Below are 18,079 nucleotides of genomic sequence, written 5' to 3' on the forward strand. Positions count from 1 at the left end.
AAGAACGTTTATTGTAAAATGTCCCGAACGTAAGAACGTTTATTGTAAAATGTCCCGAACGTAAGAACGTTTATTGTAAAATATCCCGAACGTAAGAACGTTTATTGTAAAATATCCCGAACGTAAGAACGTTTATTGTAAAATATCCTGAACGTAAGAACGTTTATTGTAAAATATCCCGAACGTAAGAACGTTTATTGTAAAATATCCCGAACGTAAGAACGTTTATTGTAAAATATCCCGAACGTAAGAACGTTTATTGTAAAATATCCCGAACGTAAGAACGTTTATTGTAAAATATCCCGAACGTAAGAACGTTTATTGTAAAATATCCCGAACGTAAGAACGTTTATTGTAAAATATCCCGAACGTAAGAACGTTTATTGTAAAATATCCCGAACGTAAGAACGTTTATTGTAAAATGTCCCGAACGTAAGAACGTTTATTGTAAAATATCCCGAACGTAAGAACGTTTAATGTAAAATATCCCGAACGTAAGAACGTTTATTGTGAAATACTCCCAAAGTAAGAACGTTTGCAGTGAAATATCCCGAACGTAAGAACGTTTATAGTTTCTGAAGAAGATGAGGGTTACGCTCCTATCAAAATGGGGAAAAATCTAGAGCCACAGCCCAGTTTTATATACAAAACCTTATTCGTCCAATAGATCAACTCAGGCTCAAAGAGGATTAACAAAGAGAACACTTTTATATGTATCAAAACAAGGAAAATATGAGACAGTTTGAAAAAGAGGACATTGATGAGAAGAATAATAATAAGGTGTTCCGGAAAGGTAAGCGTCTTCTGCCTCATAGACGACACTCGTCGTGTAAATATTAATTGATCTTCTGAAATTGGGAACCTAGCTGGAGGTGAATTATTTTTTCATATTAGGGAAAACGATACAAAATACGTCAAGAAACTTTCACAGTTTTCATCAACCTGCTCTTTCTCAAATCCCTGAGTCGTTTTTTTTCCGACAGGTGTTGTTATCTACCACGAGAAATGTGACACTATATATTCAGTATGACCTTCAACGTATTTTCGAAACACTCTCCTGAATATCATTCAAACATTTGCGACTTATGTTGTCGATAGCCCGATCTGTATTGGATTATAACATCTTGTATAAGGCATTTTGCTGTCGTCAATAACAAGTTTAAAATTTGTAAACAATAAATAATCAAAGACCTTTATGATTCATTTTGTTTAACATACAAGAAGTATGTAGATATCAATCCGATATCAGATTACAGGGCTGTGTATAAAAAATCGAAATACGACAAAAACGCGCTATTAATTTAGAACTGATTTTCAGTATAGAAGAGTGAACACACTTACCCATAAGGCAAGTGATGTGAACGACAGCCTTATGCACTACAAGAAAAACCTGGCAGAATACTAATTGAAGTCTCTGTGTTGACATTTCAAACTTGCTCGGTGTTAATGGACATGTGAAAATTAACACTAAGCGTAATTACGTTGTACCGGGAAATGAACACGGCGAATTAGTGATTACAGTGTACAGGGAAATGATCGTGTCGAATTAGTGATTACAGTGTACCGGGAAATAATCGTGTCGAATTAGTCATTACAGTGTACCGGGAAATGATTGTGTCGAATTAGTCATTACAGTGTACAGGGAAATGATCGGGTCGAATTAGTGATTACAGTGTACAGGGAAATGATCGTGTCGAATTAGTGATTACAGTGTACAGGGAAATGATCGGGTCGAATTAGTCATTACAGTGTACAGGGAAATGATCGTGTCGAATTAGTGATTACAGTGTACCGGGAAATGACTGTGTCGAATTAGTGATTACAGTGTACCGGGAAATGATCGGGTCGAATTAGTCATTACAGTGTACCGGGAAATAATCGTGTCGAATTAGTGATTACAGTGTACAGGGAAATGATCGGGTCGAATTAGTCATTACAGTGTACCGGGAAATGATCGTGTCGAATTAGTGATTACAGTGTACCGGGAAATGATTGTGTCGAATTAGTCATTACAGTGTACCGGGAAATGATCGTGTCGAATTAGTGATTACAGTGTACCGGGAAATGATTGTGTCGAATTAGTGATTACAGTGTACCGGGAAATGATTGTGTCGAATTAGTGATTACAGTGTACCGGGAAATGATCGTGTCGAATTAGTCATTACAGTGTACCGGGAAATGATCGTGTCGAATTAGTGATTAATTAGTAGTCATTACAGTGTACCGGGAAATGATCGGGTCGAATTAGTGATTACAGTGTACCGGGAAATGATCGTGTCGAATTAGTGATTACAGTGTACCGGGAAATGAACACGGCGAATTAGTGATTACAGTGTACAGGGAAATGATTGTGTCGAATTAGTGATTACAGTGTACCGGGAAATGATTGTGTCGAATTAGTGATTACAGTGTACCGGGAAATGATTGTGTCGAATTAGTGATTACAGTGTACCGGGAAATGATTGTGTCGAATTAGTGATTACAGTGTACCGGGAAATGATTGCTGCGAATTAGTCATTACAGTGTACCGGGAAATGATTGTGTCGAATTAGTCATTACAGTGTACCGGGAAATGATTGTGTCGAATTAGTGATTACAGTGTACCGGGAAATGATTGTGTCGAATTAGTGATTACAGTGTACCGGGAAATGATTGTGTCGAATTAGTGATTACAGTGTACCGGGAAATGAACACGGCGAATTAGTGATTACAGTGTACCGGGAAATGATTGCTGCGAATTAGTCATTACAGTGTACCGGGAAATGATTGTGTCGAATTAGTCATTACAGTGTACCGGGAAATGAACACGGCGAATTAGTGATTACAGTGTACCGGGAAATGAACACGGCGAATTAGTGATTACAGTGTACCGGGAAATGATTGTGTCGAATTAGTGATTACAGTGTACCGGGAAATGATTGTGTCGAATTAGTGATTACAGTGTACCGGGAAATGATTGCTGCGAATTAGTCATTACAGTGTACCGGGAAATGATTGTGTCGAATTAGTCATTACAGTGTACCGGGAAATGATCGGGTCGAATTAGTGATTACAGTGTACCGGGAAATGATTGTGTCGAATTAGTGATTACAGTGTACCGGGAAATGAACACGGCGAATTAGTGATTACAGTGTACCGGGAAATGATTGTGTCGAATTAGTGATTACAGTGTACCGGGAAATGATCCTGTCGAATTTTACGTTGTTGTAACTTATAGACGACAGCACTTTACGGTGTGGTGACTGATAAATGACATCATTATACCGTGTGGAGACTGATAAATGACATCACTTTACGGTGTAGTGACTGATAAATGACATCACTTTACGGTGTGGTGACTGATAAATGACATCACTTTACGGTGTGGTGACTGATAAATGACATCACTTTACGGTGTAGTGACTGATATATGACATCACTTTACGGTGTAGTGACTGATATATGACATCACTTTACGGTGTGGTGACTGATAAATGACATCACTTTACGGTGTGGTGACTGATATATGACATCATTATAACGTGTGGAGACTGATAAATGACATCACTTTACGGTGTAGTGACTGATATATGACATCACTTTACGGTGTGGTGACTGATAAATGACATCACTTTACGGTGTGGTGACTGATAAATGACATCACTTTACGGTGTGGTGACTGATAAATGACCTCACTTTACGGTGTGGTGACTGATAAATGACATCACTTTACGGTGTAGTGACTGATATATGACATCACTTTACGGTGTGGTGACTGATAAATGACATCACTTTACGATGTGGTGACTGATAAATGACATCACTTTACGGTGTAGTGACTGATATATGACATCTGATAAATGACCTCAGTTTACGGTGTGGTGACTGACAAATGACATCACTTTACGGTGTGGTGACTGATAAATGACATCACTTTACGGTGTAGTGACTGATATATGACATCACTTTACGATGTGGTGACTGATAAATGACCTCAGTTTACGGTGTGGTGACTGACAAATGACATCACTTTACGGTGTGGTGACTGATAAATGACAACAGTTTACGGTGTGGTGACTGATAAATGACATCACTTTACGGTGTGGTGACTGATAAATGACCTCAGTTTACGGTGTGGTGACTGACAAATGACATCACTTTACGGTGTGGTGACTGATAAATGACAACAGTTTACGGTGTGGTGACTGACAAATGACATCACTTTACGGTGTGGTGACTGACAAATGACCTCAGTTTACGGTGTGGTGACTGACAAATGACATCACTTTACGGTGTGGTGACTGATAAATGACCTCAGTTTACGGTGTGGTGACTGACAAATGACATCACTTTACGGTGTGGTGACTGATAAATGACAACAGTTTACGGTGTGGTGACTGATAAATGACAACAGTTTACGGTGTGGTGACTGATAAATGACATCACTTTACGGTGTGGTGACTGATAAATAATGACAATTTGAGAGAATTTTATTGACAAATTGAGCCAGTAAAACAAAAGTTTAACGTTGTTTGAGGAATATATACTGAGACAATATAGCAACATTAGAAGTGGAAACCCCTCCCAGTATTATCTGTCCAATTCGTTGATCTCTCTCCTAACACGTACATATATTCACAAGAGACGGTTTTATCATACACCAGAACAAACATTGAGATGATTGCAGTATTTCCGGTCTCCGAGCATTCTTGGATATGTGTTATGTTCAAGCTTATCTGGTCTGCAATTAATCCCCACCTGTTATCGTGTCGCTGATCATTTTTAATATCCACGCGCAAGTATGCTTATCTGTAGTATCCTCATTCTAGCGCGATTTAATGAGAGAATTACACATTTTGTTAGAAATCAATAATTATTTCAGTTGATTAGTTTGATTCTTATTGAAGTGAACTATTCACCTCGCGAAATATTTGTACATAAATGGATTTACTCATCTCACGACCAGGTAAACATACCACGACGGGGAAAATTATCACCTTATTAAATAATTACAGAAAATAAACAGACTTGAACTGACTAGAACACAACAAATACACTGCTTAATAACAGATTACTACACACCAATCAAGCTCAGATACCGCTGTTCGGCCTACCTGAGACTCGTCAGTGACGTCACGGCACGGTCAAACGCATAAGCAATCGAGAATATGATATAAACCAAATTTGAAATTTGAATTAAAATGTGCTATTCGCTTGTGTCTTTTGTAAATTCTTTCGTAATGTGAACAGGATGATAATAACTCGCCGTGGCCAAGATTTGTATACAATGGAAATTGATGTTTGCGTTACCTAATACCATTATCATGTCACAAAATTTGTTAAAATAATGAGAATAATATATTTTTTCCAAAGATGTAACAAAAATTAACCAATGTACATTTTTTTTTCAGTATTCTGTATGAGATCATACCTATCGCGACTTAAATATGTTACTTTTATTGATGGAGTAAGAATAATGAATAAACCTTAGACAGCTAAATGGATCGTCCTTTTTAAAATACTCATATCCTCTTCTGAATCATCTGTAGCTTTGTGAACTATATATAACTAAAGTAAAGTTTTCCAACAAACTATCTACACACAAGCGGTATATGTATTGCTCTAGTCTGACTGGTTTTTTTTATTTCATGCGAGGCTAAATATATCGACGATCTTATCACAACAGGTCGTAAGAAGTTTTCCTTGAATTTCATACTGAGTTATATTGACTATGTTTTGTCTTTAAATAACCAAAAAAAATTATTGGCAATGTTCATCATTTTTAAAAACCAGAATTGAAAATGATAGTTAGCACTGACTCCTCCACATCAGTCGTTCAGTTTGATTTTAACTAAATCGTACGAAAATAGGAGAGCGTCCTATTCAGCTGTGTGATAAATGTGATTTCAGTTTTATTCCCATTTCTAGACAGTAACATTCCTACTTCGTAAACCTATACTATTTACGTGTCGGTATTCAAGGGCTTGTTTCTGATACCACAATCTTCGTTCTTCAATATGTTTACAACTGACAGCTATAACAAACATTGCACACAGGCTGGTGGAATAAGGGGACAGTGTTGTCATTATTGTGAATCTTATTTGAAAGCAGTTTAGTGATTGTTACAACACCCGGTGGTTCCATTGTTGTTTACCTTGTTCTCATTTGGGGAACTTGAAAATACTTACTTGGATATACCAAGAAGCAGACAACGCTTACTCTTCCGGAACACATGGTCTTATTTTCCGTGTACTATTTCGAAAACGTATTAATATCTTTTGTTTATATTTTGCCCTTGTTTCATGGAATACGAGTTTGAATCGAGATTTTGTTGATATTTGATATTTTGTTTTTAAGAAAGCAGCTTTTGTTATTTGAGTTTGGTTTTTTTTTCTCAAAATTGGTGTCGATGAAGAAGAAGGCGCTTACTTTTTCTGAAAACTTAAAATACTTATTCTTCGTGTAATTGTCAATGGTCTCCGTGTACTGTAAAATCATATATTTTCGAGGGGCTAAAATTTCGGAGTTTTCCAGAAATATATATTATCATTGGAACCTGGTCGATGAATCCTGATCATGATACTCACTGGATCTAAACTCTATGTCAATTTTTATCTATTTATCTTTTCTTGGACATATAAATACGTAGATATAGTGTACTCAAAGAAAGAACGAAAATAAATCTAAGCGAATATTGATGAGTTTACAGTATTCTCGTTTAACTGTGTTTTGATTAATTTTCTAATTCTCCCTACGTTTTTTATACATAATCATTATCAAGGTGGTTCATTTTCTCCCCAAATTACTTTGGTCTCCAACAATAAATGTCGATAATTTTGTGCAAAACAAATACTGCTATTACCTTTTTTTCTATCTTTAAACTGGCGCCGATAGATATGCTATCTAATCCGAGAATGCTTTTAAGAAATATCGATAATCATGTTACCATGATGTTTATTTCATAATAACATTAGAGTTCTGTTTATATTGATAATGTCACGATGCAGAAATACAAGTGTTTCTTTAATACTGCGAGAATATCACACAAAAGTCGCACAAGTGAATGGCACATTTTAATAAATTTGACTTGTTTAAAGTAGGACCAAACAATGAATTAAACTACATCATACAGCTGTTTCGTCCTTCTAGGACATGTCAGTGATGCTACATAATACAGCTGTTTCGTCCTACCAGGACATGTCAATGATGCTACATCATATAGCTGTTTCGTCCTTCTAGGACTCGTCAGTGATGCTACATCATGCAGCTGTTTCGTCCTTCTAGGACTCGTCAGTGATGCTACATCATGCAGCTGTTTCGTCCTTCTAGGACTCGTCAGTGATGCTACATCATGCAGCTGTTTCGTCCTTCTAGGACTCGTCAGTGATGCTACATCATGCAGCTGTTTCGTCCTTCTAGGACATGTCAGTGATACTACATCATGCAGCTGTTTCGTCCTTCTAGGACATGTCAGTGATGCTACTTCATACAGCTGTTCCGTCCTTCTAGGACCTGTCAGTGATGCTACATCATACAGCTGTTTCGTCCATGTAGGACTCGTCACTGAAGCTGAGAGCCTATAGTTTCATGCCTAGGAGGCGACTGAGGAACATCCGAAGTCAATCATAAACTGGACAGGTGTTTTCGAAAATTACTCAAAATTTCTTACGTCAGATAATGCTTTAGCTGTTTATTTCTTGATTCTACTTATAACATATGTTATTGTTGTGAACACCTGATAACGACGAAACATAATCCGAAAACCATATTTCGGTGTAACACCATTGTTAAAGTAAAATGTGCCTGTCGATTTTATAAAACTAGGCCTGACTTGCGATATCATACTGTTCATGTGTTTTGGATTTACTTTTTCATTTTTCCATGTTCTGTTTATTTCCTAGTTATTCTCGTTCCAGAATTTGGAACAAGAAGGAGGAGGAGAAAAATATTCATGCTAAAATAATTTTACAATCCAGCTTTCAGACATATATACCGACATGTCAACATCATCTTTATTCAAACTCCTAATTGATGAAACTAGTGTGAAATATGAATAAACAAAAATTGACATGTAGACTCCTGAACATTACAAAGAGAATACGACCAGATGTTCATGAGGTGTGAGCGTCCTCTGCGTGACCTTCGGCACTCAAAATAAAATCATTAAAGTTAAACCATTGAACATTTTATTAAAATTGAGAATCATAGCCCATTTCACGACTTTCTTGAAGTAAAATTGAAAAAATCGAGAAAAAAACAAAACAAAAACCAAAAAAAAATAGATAAACAAGTAAGAGAAAGAAACATTACAGGTTAAATATTGGTTACACAAAACAATTCAATATGACTTCGAGTTAACAAACTAATTTAATATGTCTTCAGATTGACAAACTAATTTAATATGTCTTCGAGGTGACAAACTAATTTAATATGATTTAAGGTTAAATTAGGCTAGACCAATAAATTCTATATGAATTTATGTTAACAAACTAATTCAATATGTCTTCAGGTTTAATAATTGGATGTACGCATTTAACGGATTTTGATGAAAGAATTGGTTTATCCGTTTAAACAACAAAGAAAACATCGAGTTTTTTTACAGAATCAGAATTCAAACTCAAATCCGATGAAACTACGACAAAATAAGGACAAAAGACAGATTTACACCGAAATTCCGGAAAAAAAACAGGTGGAATAAACTATGTGCTTGGAAGAGTAAGCGTCTTCTGCTTCATCGACACTACCAGCCATATAAATCTTGGTCAATCCCAGAATGTAATGTCACGTTCTCAAGTGAGAACAAAGGAACTAACAGCCTAACTAAGGAGCATCAAACATGTCAAGCTTTATATAGCACAAAGACATAGATTATTTCTCAATGAGATCTCTCTGACGACCGCTAATCTTCATTAACCTGCATCTCTCGAAACCCTGTGTTCCATCATATGAAAAATAGCGTTACTCACTATTGAACAAGAGACACTCAAGTGTATAACGCCATACAATACAAAGTTAAATTAGATACAGTAGAGCCGAAAAATGAATTTAACTTCATCAAACCAAAAAGGCAACTCGTGGATAATTAAAATTGATCGAAAGAAATGTCAGGTCTAGGTTGAGAAGTACACCAGCACTATAATTCAATAAGCGTCGTGATTTGTTAATTTCAAATAGCGAGTACAAATGTATGTTCTGAACCGTGCCACAGTTCGGATGAATTAAAACGTGGCATTCGTGTTACGACAAACCTCGGGGATTAAAAGTCCACCAGCAGTGTCTACCACCTGCAATCTCGAACACTGAGCAAAACATAATGTATCAAACAATCTTATTTCTTTATGTGTGTATCTAAATATGTACAAAGTTTGATCCGTGATTTATTATTTTGTATATATATATATATATATATATATATATATATATATATATATACAGTTATTTGTTATTTTGTGTATACATATAAAGTTTGTTATTTTGTATATATATATATATATATATATCAGTTATTTGTTATTTTGTATATATATATATATACAAAGTATATATATATATTTGTTATTTTGTATATATATATATATATATACAAAGTATGATCAGTGATTTGTTATTTTGTATATATTTTGTATATATATATATATACAAAGTATGATCAGTGATTTGTTATTTTGTATATATATATATATATATACAAAGTATGATCAGTGATTTGTTATTTTGTATATATATATATATACAAAGTATGATCAGTGAGTGTATATATATATGTTATTTTGTTATTTTGTATATATATATATATACAAAGTATGATCAGTGATTTGTTATTTTGTATATATATAAAGTATGATCCGTGATTTGTTATGCATGCACATAAAGTGAAATCTTTTAAATATTAGGTTTTAAGTACACAATGTGTAATCGACGATTTGTTAGTTTGCACATCAATCCGTGATGAACTTACACAATGTATCCTCTATATTTAACTCCTTAAGTTTGAATTATTTGTTAGTTTGTTTTATTTCCATGCAAACAAATATATCTGATTCCGGTCATAATGACTTAATGAGATAATTTTCAATTGAGTTTTGAAGATAATTAAATTTTGATCTGTTAAGAAGTAACTTCTGAAGGTTAACTTTCATCACGGCATTGATAACGTTTTGAGTGCATCGCTCAGAATGGATTTCGCATTTTCAAAAATTAATGAACCGAGGTAGTTTTTTGCACTAATTTTAACAGATAATTATTTTGTTCTGTCCCAAACAGTAAAACATATTCATTTCTCACACAAGTCATCGATCCGTCTAAAACTTGATGCTGTAAAAATATAATTTTAATACTGTGCGAAAACATCATTTTTTTCCATACACAGTACAGTCCGAGATTTTTGAGGAAGGTAAAAAAATGAACAGAGAAAGATTCGTCCTTTTATTTCTGTTCTTAAAGACATTTCAAATCCAAATTGTTAGACTTATCAATAAACCCACAAGAAACCCTTGTTTGTTGTTGTTGTCATTTGGATATTATGGTTTCATTATTGTTTTATTTTGTTACTTTAACGTTGTGGAGAGATTCTGTTTTCCGGTGTTTTCCAGGATGTAATCAAATAAATAAAAACAAAAACAACAACAACGAAAACTCCGCCGAAACTGGAATAAATAGATTTAGGGCTATAATCTTTGGTACTTCCGTGAAAAATACTTTCCACTTGTTACAAATCTTTTGGTAAAATTCGAGAAAAACCAGATCCATCGAAGGGAAAAACTGTATTGTAAATAGTTAACTGTCTCATTAATAAGTTGCAGATGCTGAAATAATACTAAACACACTTATTTTTAATAAATTTGTTAAAATCAAATAAAATTAAGTCATGGAATGACTTACATTTGTCTTTTAACAATTTCTTTTTCATTTTGTGAGTGTCGACTTGCCGCATAAAAGTAGTCGAGTATTATCTTTTTTAAAAATCGAACACATGTTCTCATGTGCCGCGGGATAAAATACCACGATACGCGTACAAACCAATTATCGGGTCAGTAATGGTTATGTGGAAGTAGATCAGTGATACGGATTCAGTACAAGGAATGTGTGAAGAAACAGAACTGATCAGATATTAGTTAGACGAAACAGCAACGCGTGGTTTATTAATATAAACACACACGTGTGTCTGGATGTCAATACGCTCATTCGCATGTCAGCATGCTTTTCAATTAAATGATTAACTTAATCTGTCCTCATGCTCCGATGCATGCATAAGTGACTTGTCACAGCGAGCAACATCCGTCTCTTTTTTCATCGTCATAAACATCGTTATTGTTCTTCTCTCTCAAAGTCAAACTGCTGAATCGGATAAGCAGTCAGATGGAGATGCTGCGTGTCAGTTGTCACGTTTTTGTAAATACACTGAATGGTACTCAACAGACTGCCGATAGGGATCAAGTGACCACTGACTGACCAGACCGAGTACAGGAACACAGCTTTCTATACAATATCTGCATTACACACAGTAGCATATATATGCGTGAGTTATATGAATGTGTAATATTATTCAAACACAAATCGCCAGCAGCTGAATCTATTGACGAAGCAAACGCTAGGAAATCTGGTGATCTCCACTCTTATCTATGTATGAATTGTATGTATTACCGATGCATATAGGGACCCAGCGTTTGTCGGAGTTCTCGACATGTAGCGGTCATAGTGCTAGTTGAATCAATAGCGAATTATCCCAGCGAGCTCTCGCATCATGCATCGTTCCTTTTCCGTGGCTGAAATTAGCGCCGTAAACAGGGTGACTCTATTCGATTTCAACATATTGATTTCCTAGAATATATCCATATTGAGAACCTAAGCGAAAAGACAGCGGAACAAGGCAATTCGAAAGACACGTCCGAATCGACTATTCTCGAAAATCAACCCTAGTTGCGTTTTTTTCCTCTCTCTCTTTCACCCACTAACAACCAAAACTTAGTGTTGTCTTGCTTCGCGTGTGTGGTGTGGCTGTACAGCTATAGAAAGGAGCTGTAGACTGAGCGGCAAAAGGTAACATACTGAACGACGCACAATCAATGTTAAAATACTGGCCCAGCTGACACAGGAATGCACAGATAAAATATGAAATCTGCTTGCATTTAGTTGTCTATCAAACTCTTTTTCACGCATAATGCAGTCTGTTCAAATGTCATCAGACAAATTTTCTGAATTGGAAAGCTAGCACTAAGAGATCAACATGTGCCTTCACATACGCATGCGCAAATGATGCGAGTAATTGAGGGGAATGGAAAGATGGCGGTGACCTACAGATCTAGAGCTTATTTTGTATATTCAACATGTGTGATGTGCCGGCGGAGCTACAGGGGATAGATATAAACCAAACAAAGGCTAGCGGATTCGATGTGAACTGGAAGTTAAGTAGGTATGTCGCTTGTCATTGAGTTCCCTTCGTTCGCCTGGACCAGCACTAGTTTGTTTAGAGTTTGTGAAGAAACGAAGAAGAAAGGAAAAACCATTTATAAGAGGAAAGATATAACACACGGCCTATTCGGAGGACCAGTGCTAGACCGCATTACAGCGATAAGTTGTGATTATTGTCAAAATAAGTTGTTCCAGTTATTTTCCGGGAAGGAATTAAGAGTTTTCACACCAGGTTTTCCGTTTGGATAACTGGATGAGTAATTACGTCAGGTTTCGCGTCAACACTTTAATGCTTTTCTTAAATTTTCAACCATTTTTCTCATCTTTTTCTGAACTATGACATTGGGTCATGTGGCAAGCTCGCTATACGAAAAGCCGAGTTCACCTTACAAAAATACCTTTAATCCCAGAAGCATTGTTACGACTTGTCTCCTTCTGTTGATCTGGTTTGTTCATGGTTGTTTAAATATTCTCCACTCGGAATCAAAATTGCTCTCCCACCCCTCCACCAGCTTGTGCGAGATCAGGAACGATGGGGAGAGTTCAAGTTCCTCAATCGTTAACCGGTCCCAGTGCCTTGATCTTAATTCTCAATTCAGTGAAAGTATTTGCAATATTAGTGAAACACACAGAACACAGGAAATACGGAAGTACCGTTTAAATTTCTGTAAAGAATATTCGGTGTTCTCGGTGATTCCAAACAAGGATATAGTTAACGAAATCGAGCATACTGGTTGTTTAAATTATCTTCAGAAAATCATTCTTTTGGACCAGGAGGTTGAAAATATGTATGAGGAATTTAAACAAATAATGTTCAAATTTGACTGTTCCCGGACCCAGTATTCGGTGAAATGGACATGTGTTGATTGCGAGGTAGGTAATGATTTTACTACAGAATGATGTAATGCTTTATTTCCTTACAGCTGTGACCTATGTATGTTACACATGTGACCACCTAAAACACGTGTTATCTGGTGTCAACTGTGTTTGTAGATCTACTCATGTTTACACAAAAAGTTTTGTTATGATCCGATTTAGAGAACACGAAAATAACTCGACATAAGATGTATGTAGGCTGAGCGGCACTGTTACTTAACCATGGGGATAGGTACATACATCTGAAACTTTGTCAGTTGTGGAATTAAGTAACCAGTGTCTGACCGGGGATGTCTGACTGTAGGACACTTGTATGTCTGACTGTAGGACACTTGTATGTCTGACTGTAGGACACTTGTATGTCTGACTGTAGGACACTTGTATGTCTGACTGTAGGACACTTGTATGTCTGACTGTAGGACACTTGTATGTCTGACTGTAGGACACTTGTATGTCTGACTGTAGGACACTTGTATGTCTGACCGTATATGTCTGACTGTGGTACACTTGTATGTCTGACTGTGGTACACTTGTATGTCTGACTGTAGGACACTTGTATGTCTGACTGTAGGACACTTGTATGTCTGACTGTAGGACACTTGTATGTCTGACTGTATATGTCTGACTGTGGTACACTTGTATGTCTGACTGTGGTACACTTGTATGTCTGACTGTAGGACACTTGTATGTCTGACTGTAGGACACTTGTATGTCCGACTGTGGTACACTTGTATGTCTGACTGTAGGACACTTGTATGTCTGACTGTGGTACACTTTTATGTCTGACTGTAGGACACTTGTATGTCCGACTGTGGTACACTTGTATGTCTGACTGTAGGACACTTGTATGTCTGACTGTAGGACACTTGTATGTCTGACTGTAGGACACTTGTATGTCTGACCGTATATGTCTGACTGTGGTACACTTGTATGTCTGACTGTGGTACACTTGTATGTCTGACTGTAGGACACTTGTATGTCTGACTGTAGGACACTTGTATGTCTGACTGTAGGGCACTTGTATGTCTGACCGTATATGTCTGACTGTGGTACACTTGTATGTCTGACTGTGGTACACTTGTATGTCTGACTGTAGGACACTTGTATGTCTGACTGTAGGACACTTGTATGTCTGACTGTGGTACACTTGTATGTCTGACTGTGGTACACTTTTATGTCTGACTGTAGGACACTTGTATGTCCGACTGTGGTACACTTGTATGTCTGACTGTAGGACATTTGTATGTCCAACTGTGGTACACTTGTATGTCTGACTGTAGGACACTTGTATGTCCGACTGTGGTACACTTGTATGTCTGATTGTAGGACACTTGTATGTCTGACCGTGTATGTCTGACTGTAGGACACTTGTATGTCTGACTTTAGGACACTTGTATGTCTGACTGTGGTACACTCGATGTCTGACTGTAGAACACTTGTATGTCTGACTGTAGGACACTTGTATGTCTGACTCTGGTACACTTGTATGTCTGACTGTAGGACACTTGTATGTCTGACCGTGTATGTCTGACTGTAGGACTCTTGTATGTCTGACTGTGGTACACTTGTATGTCTGACTGTGGTACACTTGTATGTCTGACTGTAGGACACTTGTATGTCTGACTGTAGGACACTTGTATGTCTGACTGTAGGACACTTGTATGTCTGACTGTAGGACACTTGTATGTCTGACTGTGGTACACTTGTATGTCTGACTGTAGAACACTTGTATGTCTGACTGTAGGACACTTGTGTGTCTGACCGTGTATGTCTGACTGTAGGACACTTGTATGTCTGACTGTAGGACACTTGTATGTCTGACTATAGGACACTTGTATGTCTGACTGTAGGACACTTGTATGTCTGACCGTGTATGTCTGACTGTAGGACACTTGTATGTCTGACTGTGGTACACTTGTATGTCTGACTGTAGGACACTTGTATGTCTGACTGTAGGACACTTGTATGTCTGACTATAGGACACTTGTATGTCTGACTGTAGGACACTTGCATGTACGACTGTGGTACACTTGTATGTCTGACTGTAGGACACTTGTATGTCTGACTGTGGTACACTTGTATGTCTGACTGTGGTACACTTGTATGTCTGACTGTAGGACACTTGTACGTCTGACCGTGTATGTCTGACTGTAGGACACTTGTATGTCTGACTGTGGTACACTTGTATGTCTGACCTTGTATGTCTGACTATAGGACACTTGTATGTCTGACTGTAGGACACTTGTATGTTTGACTGTGGTACACTTGTATGTCTGACTGTGGTACACTTGTATGTCTGACTGTAGGACATTTGTATGTCTGACTGTGGTACACTTGTATGTCTGACTGTGGTACACTTGTATGTCTGACTGTAGGACACCTGTATGTCTGATTGTGGTACACTTGTATGTCTGAATGTGATGCACTTGTGTCTGACTGTAGTACACTCTTGTGGGATTGAAAACATCTGACGCCCGACATTCGGAAGACATGTACATGTGTCTTTTGGAACACATGTTCGTCAAAATTTACGACCTGGACGTCCGACTGTTGCAGCACTTGTATGTATGCATGTTGGAACGCATGTGCTTCTGACTGTGGAGCACAACATGCTCATCTAACTGAAAGGGCGTCTGTATATCTGACTATGGGAGCACCTGTGCGTCTGAATGTGGAACATATGTAGATATGATCGTTGAAGCACTCGTGTATCTGTCTGGGAACTACTGTCCTTCTGACTGGGAACACTGTTATATTTGACTGGAATGACATCTGTCTATCTGTATGGGAAATTCTGGGCGTCTAAATGTGGGAACATATGTACGTATGACCGTGAGAACACATGTACACCTGTCATTGGGAACACATGTCCGTCTAACTGGGAACACTTGTGCGTCCGTTTTAGGGAACACGTGTATATCCTACTGTGATATCTGACTGTAGGAACACCTGTATATCTTATTGTGGGAACACTTTTACATCTGACTTGAGGAACACATGTACATCTTGCTTTATGAACACTTGTGTATGGAAACACTTGTATATCTGATTTAGGGAACACCTGTATATTTTACTGTGGGAACACTTGAACGTCTAAGTGAGGGACCATCTGTTCATTTGACTGTAGGAACACATGCACGTTTGACTGTGGGAACACCTGTACATCTTGGGGTCCAACGTTATTTGAAATTTCTCTTTTTTGCGTGTTTGTTTGAAACGTCCTTTGCCCCACTAACAAGCCTTAAGATAACCTCACAATTACATGTTTTGTAATTTATGATATTATGATATAACTGAAAATGTACAATTTCAAGATGAACTGCTGGCAGATTTTAGTTGACAAACAGTAGCATATTTCTTTGTCAAACGACACACGTTATCAAGTGATTACTGAAGCGTGACCGATTAAATATGAAATATCAATCACATGGGCCTATTAATGGAGCGTTTTATTTCAGTTAATGAATTGTGACGTCATTCCTTTGGTGACAAATGTTCGAATTTTGATCTTACAAAACTCAATAGAGTTGGAGCGACGAAGTTAGTTAAGTAAATTGTGCTTAGAGGTCTAATTGTTTCAAAATCCGCTGTGCTTAACGTTTTATAACCGGTAGAATCTATGGCGATGTTAAGTGATGACGTCAGAGGTTACACAAAGTGTAATCTACAGCATATCTAGATATATAACTATATAGGTATACACCTTCCCCGTGCTTGCATGTAATTCACACAATCTAAGTTTTGTAAATAAGACTTCTAAAGAAGTTGCGTTTCTCTGACACCATGTGGATGAGGATTCCAGTGATACATATGCTGGTCTTACCTTCTTGATGTTTAAGATATTACGATTTTGAAACACTTTATTTTGCTACAAGGACCTGTGAAATGAGACGTATGTATAAAACTCCTGAGCGAAGAGATAGTAAGTAATTCATATCGCTACAGTGGCTGTTTCTTACAACGGTACACACACATAGCGCAGACCTAAACACACGTCTTTCATGTGTACACGTACTCCGATACTCAAGCATGCCACCTGAAGCTCCGCGCGTTAAACTCCTGAAGTAGTAGGTTGTGTGTGAAGGGGGAAAGGAAGGAACTCGTTTACCGACCTCTTACTCTGTGTTGTGTTGTCTACATCTACACAAATCTAAAGCTATCGTGATTATAGACACATCAGATCCTGTCAAACCATTGGCATTCACATCAAGCGCCCTTCGTGTGCTCAGCAGACAGTGCTACCTATTAGAAGACACGACATAGTTCTTTGTGTGACCAAGACTAAAGAGTCGTCTGTCAGCGGATCGATTTTCGTCAATAACACAAAACAATAATTACAAAGAGTGTTTAGAGCTGTCAATAAACACACTATTTATATCTATATGGAAAGTCAGAAAGTACAAGAACAAAACATTCATGTTTTCTCTTGAATTATTACAACAGGAAGACAGCTGTATAGCAAAAGATGACGTCACAAACGCCGAACCATTATCTATGACTTGTTGTAGTATCTAGAGCACGTGCTGTGTGATCCTCCTGCGCTATTCTAGTGGAAAATTATTCACCATACCAATACCTTGTTTCTCCCCCAATTAAACGAGTATATGCGTAAAACATTTGCTAATTCTGTATTGCGTACCGGAAACTATTGACAGCTCGTGCATAAATAGATTCCACCTCCACACGAGAAAGAGTTCTGAGTGAAGTGTAGCTATGCCAGTGTGCCTAGCGAGATAAATTTTATGCCAGTATTTTTTTGAGTTTCCACAGGGAAGTGATTTATGTTGTTAATCTTCATAAGATTACAGAACAA

General features: G+C 37.2%; 2 protein-coding genes across 2 annotated transcripts in view; one reads left to right on the top strand and one right to left on the bottom strand.

The window, feature by feature from the left end:
• The window catches only part of LOC132552879 (peptidyl-prolyl cis-trans isomerase), a 513,126-nt gene that overhangs the window by 180,428 nt on the left and 314,619 nt on the right, over positions 1-18,079 (bottom strand). The gene's annotated exons all lie outside the window — the stretch shown is intronic.
• LOC132552878 (NALCN channel auxiliary factor 2-like) overlaps positions 12,041-18,079 on the top strand; it is a 100,049-nt gene continuing 94,010 nt past the window's right edge. The window contains exon 1 of the mRNA XM_060217071.1: positions 12,041-13,263. Coding sequence (XP_060073054.1) covers positions 12,727-13,263 — 537 coding nt within the window. The 5' untranslated portion in view covers positions 12,041-12,726. The remainder of the gene's footprint in view (positions 13,264-18,079) is intronic.

The sequence above is a fragment of the Ylistrum balloti genome, unplaced genomic scaffold, assembly GCF_031769215.1.
Source record: "Ylistrum balloti isolate Yb309-2 unplaced genomic scaffold, AGI_CSIRO_Ybal_v1 Utg370284, whole genome shotgun sequence".
Classification (NCBI taxonomy): Eukaryota; Metazoa; Mollusca; class Bivalvia; order Pectinida; family Pectinidae; genus Ylistrum; species Ylistrum balloti.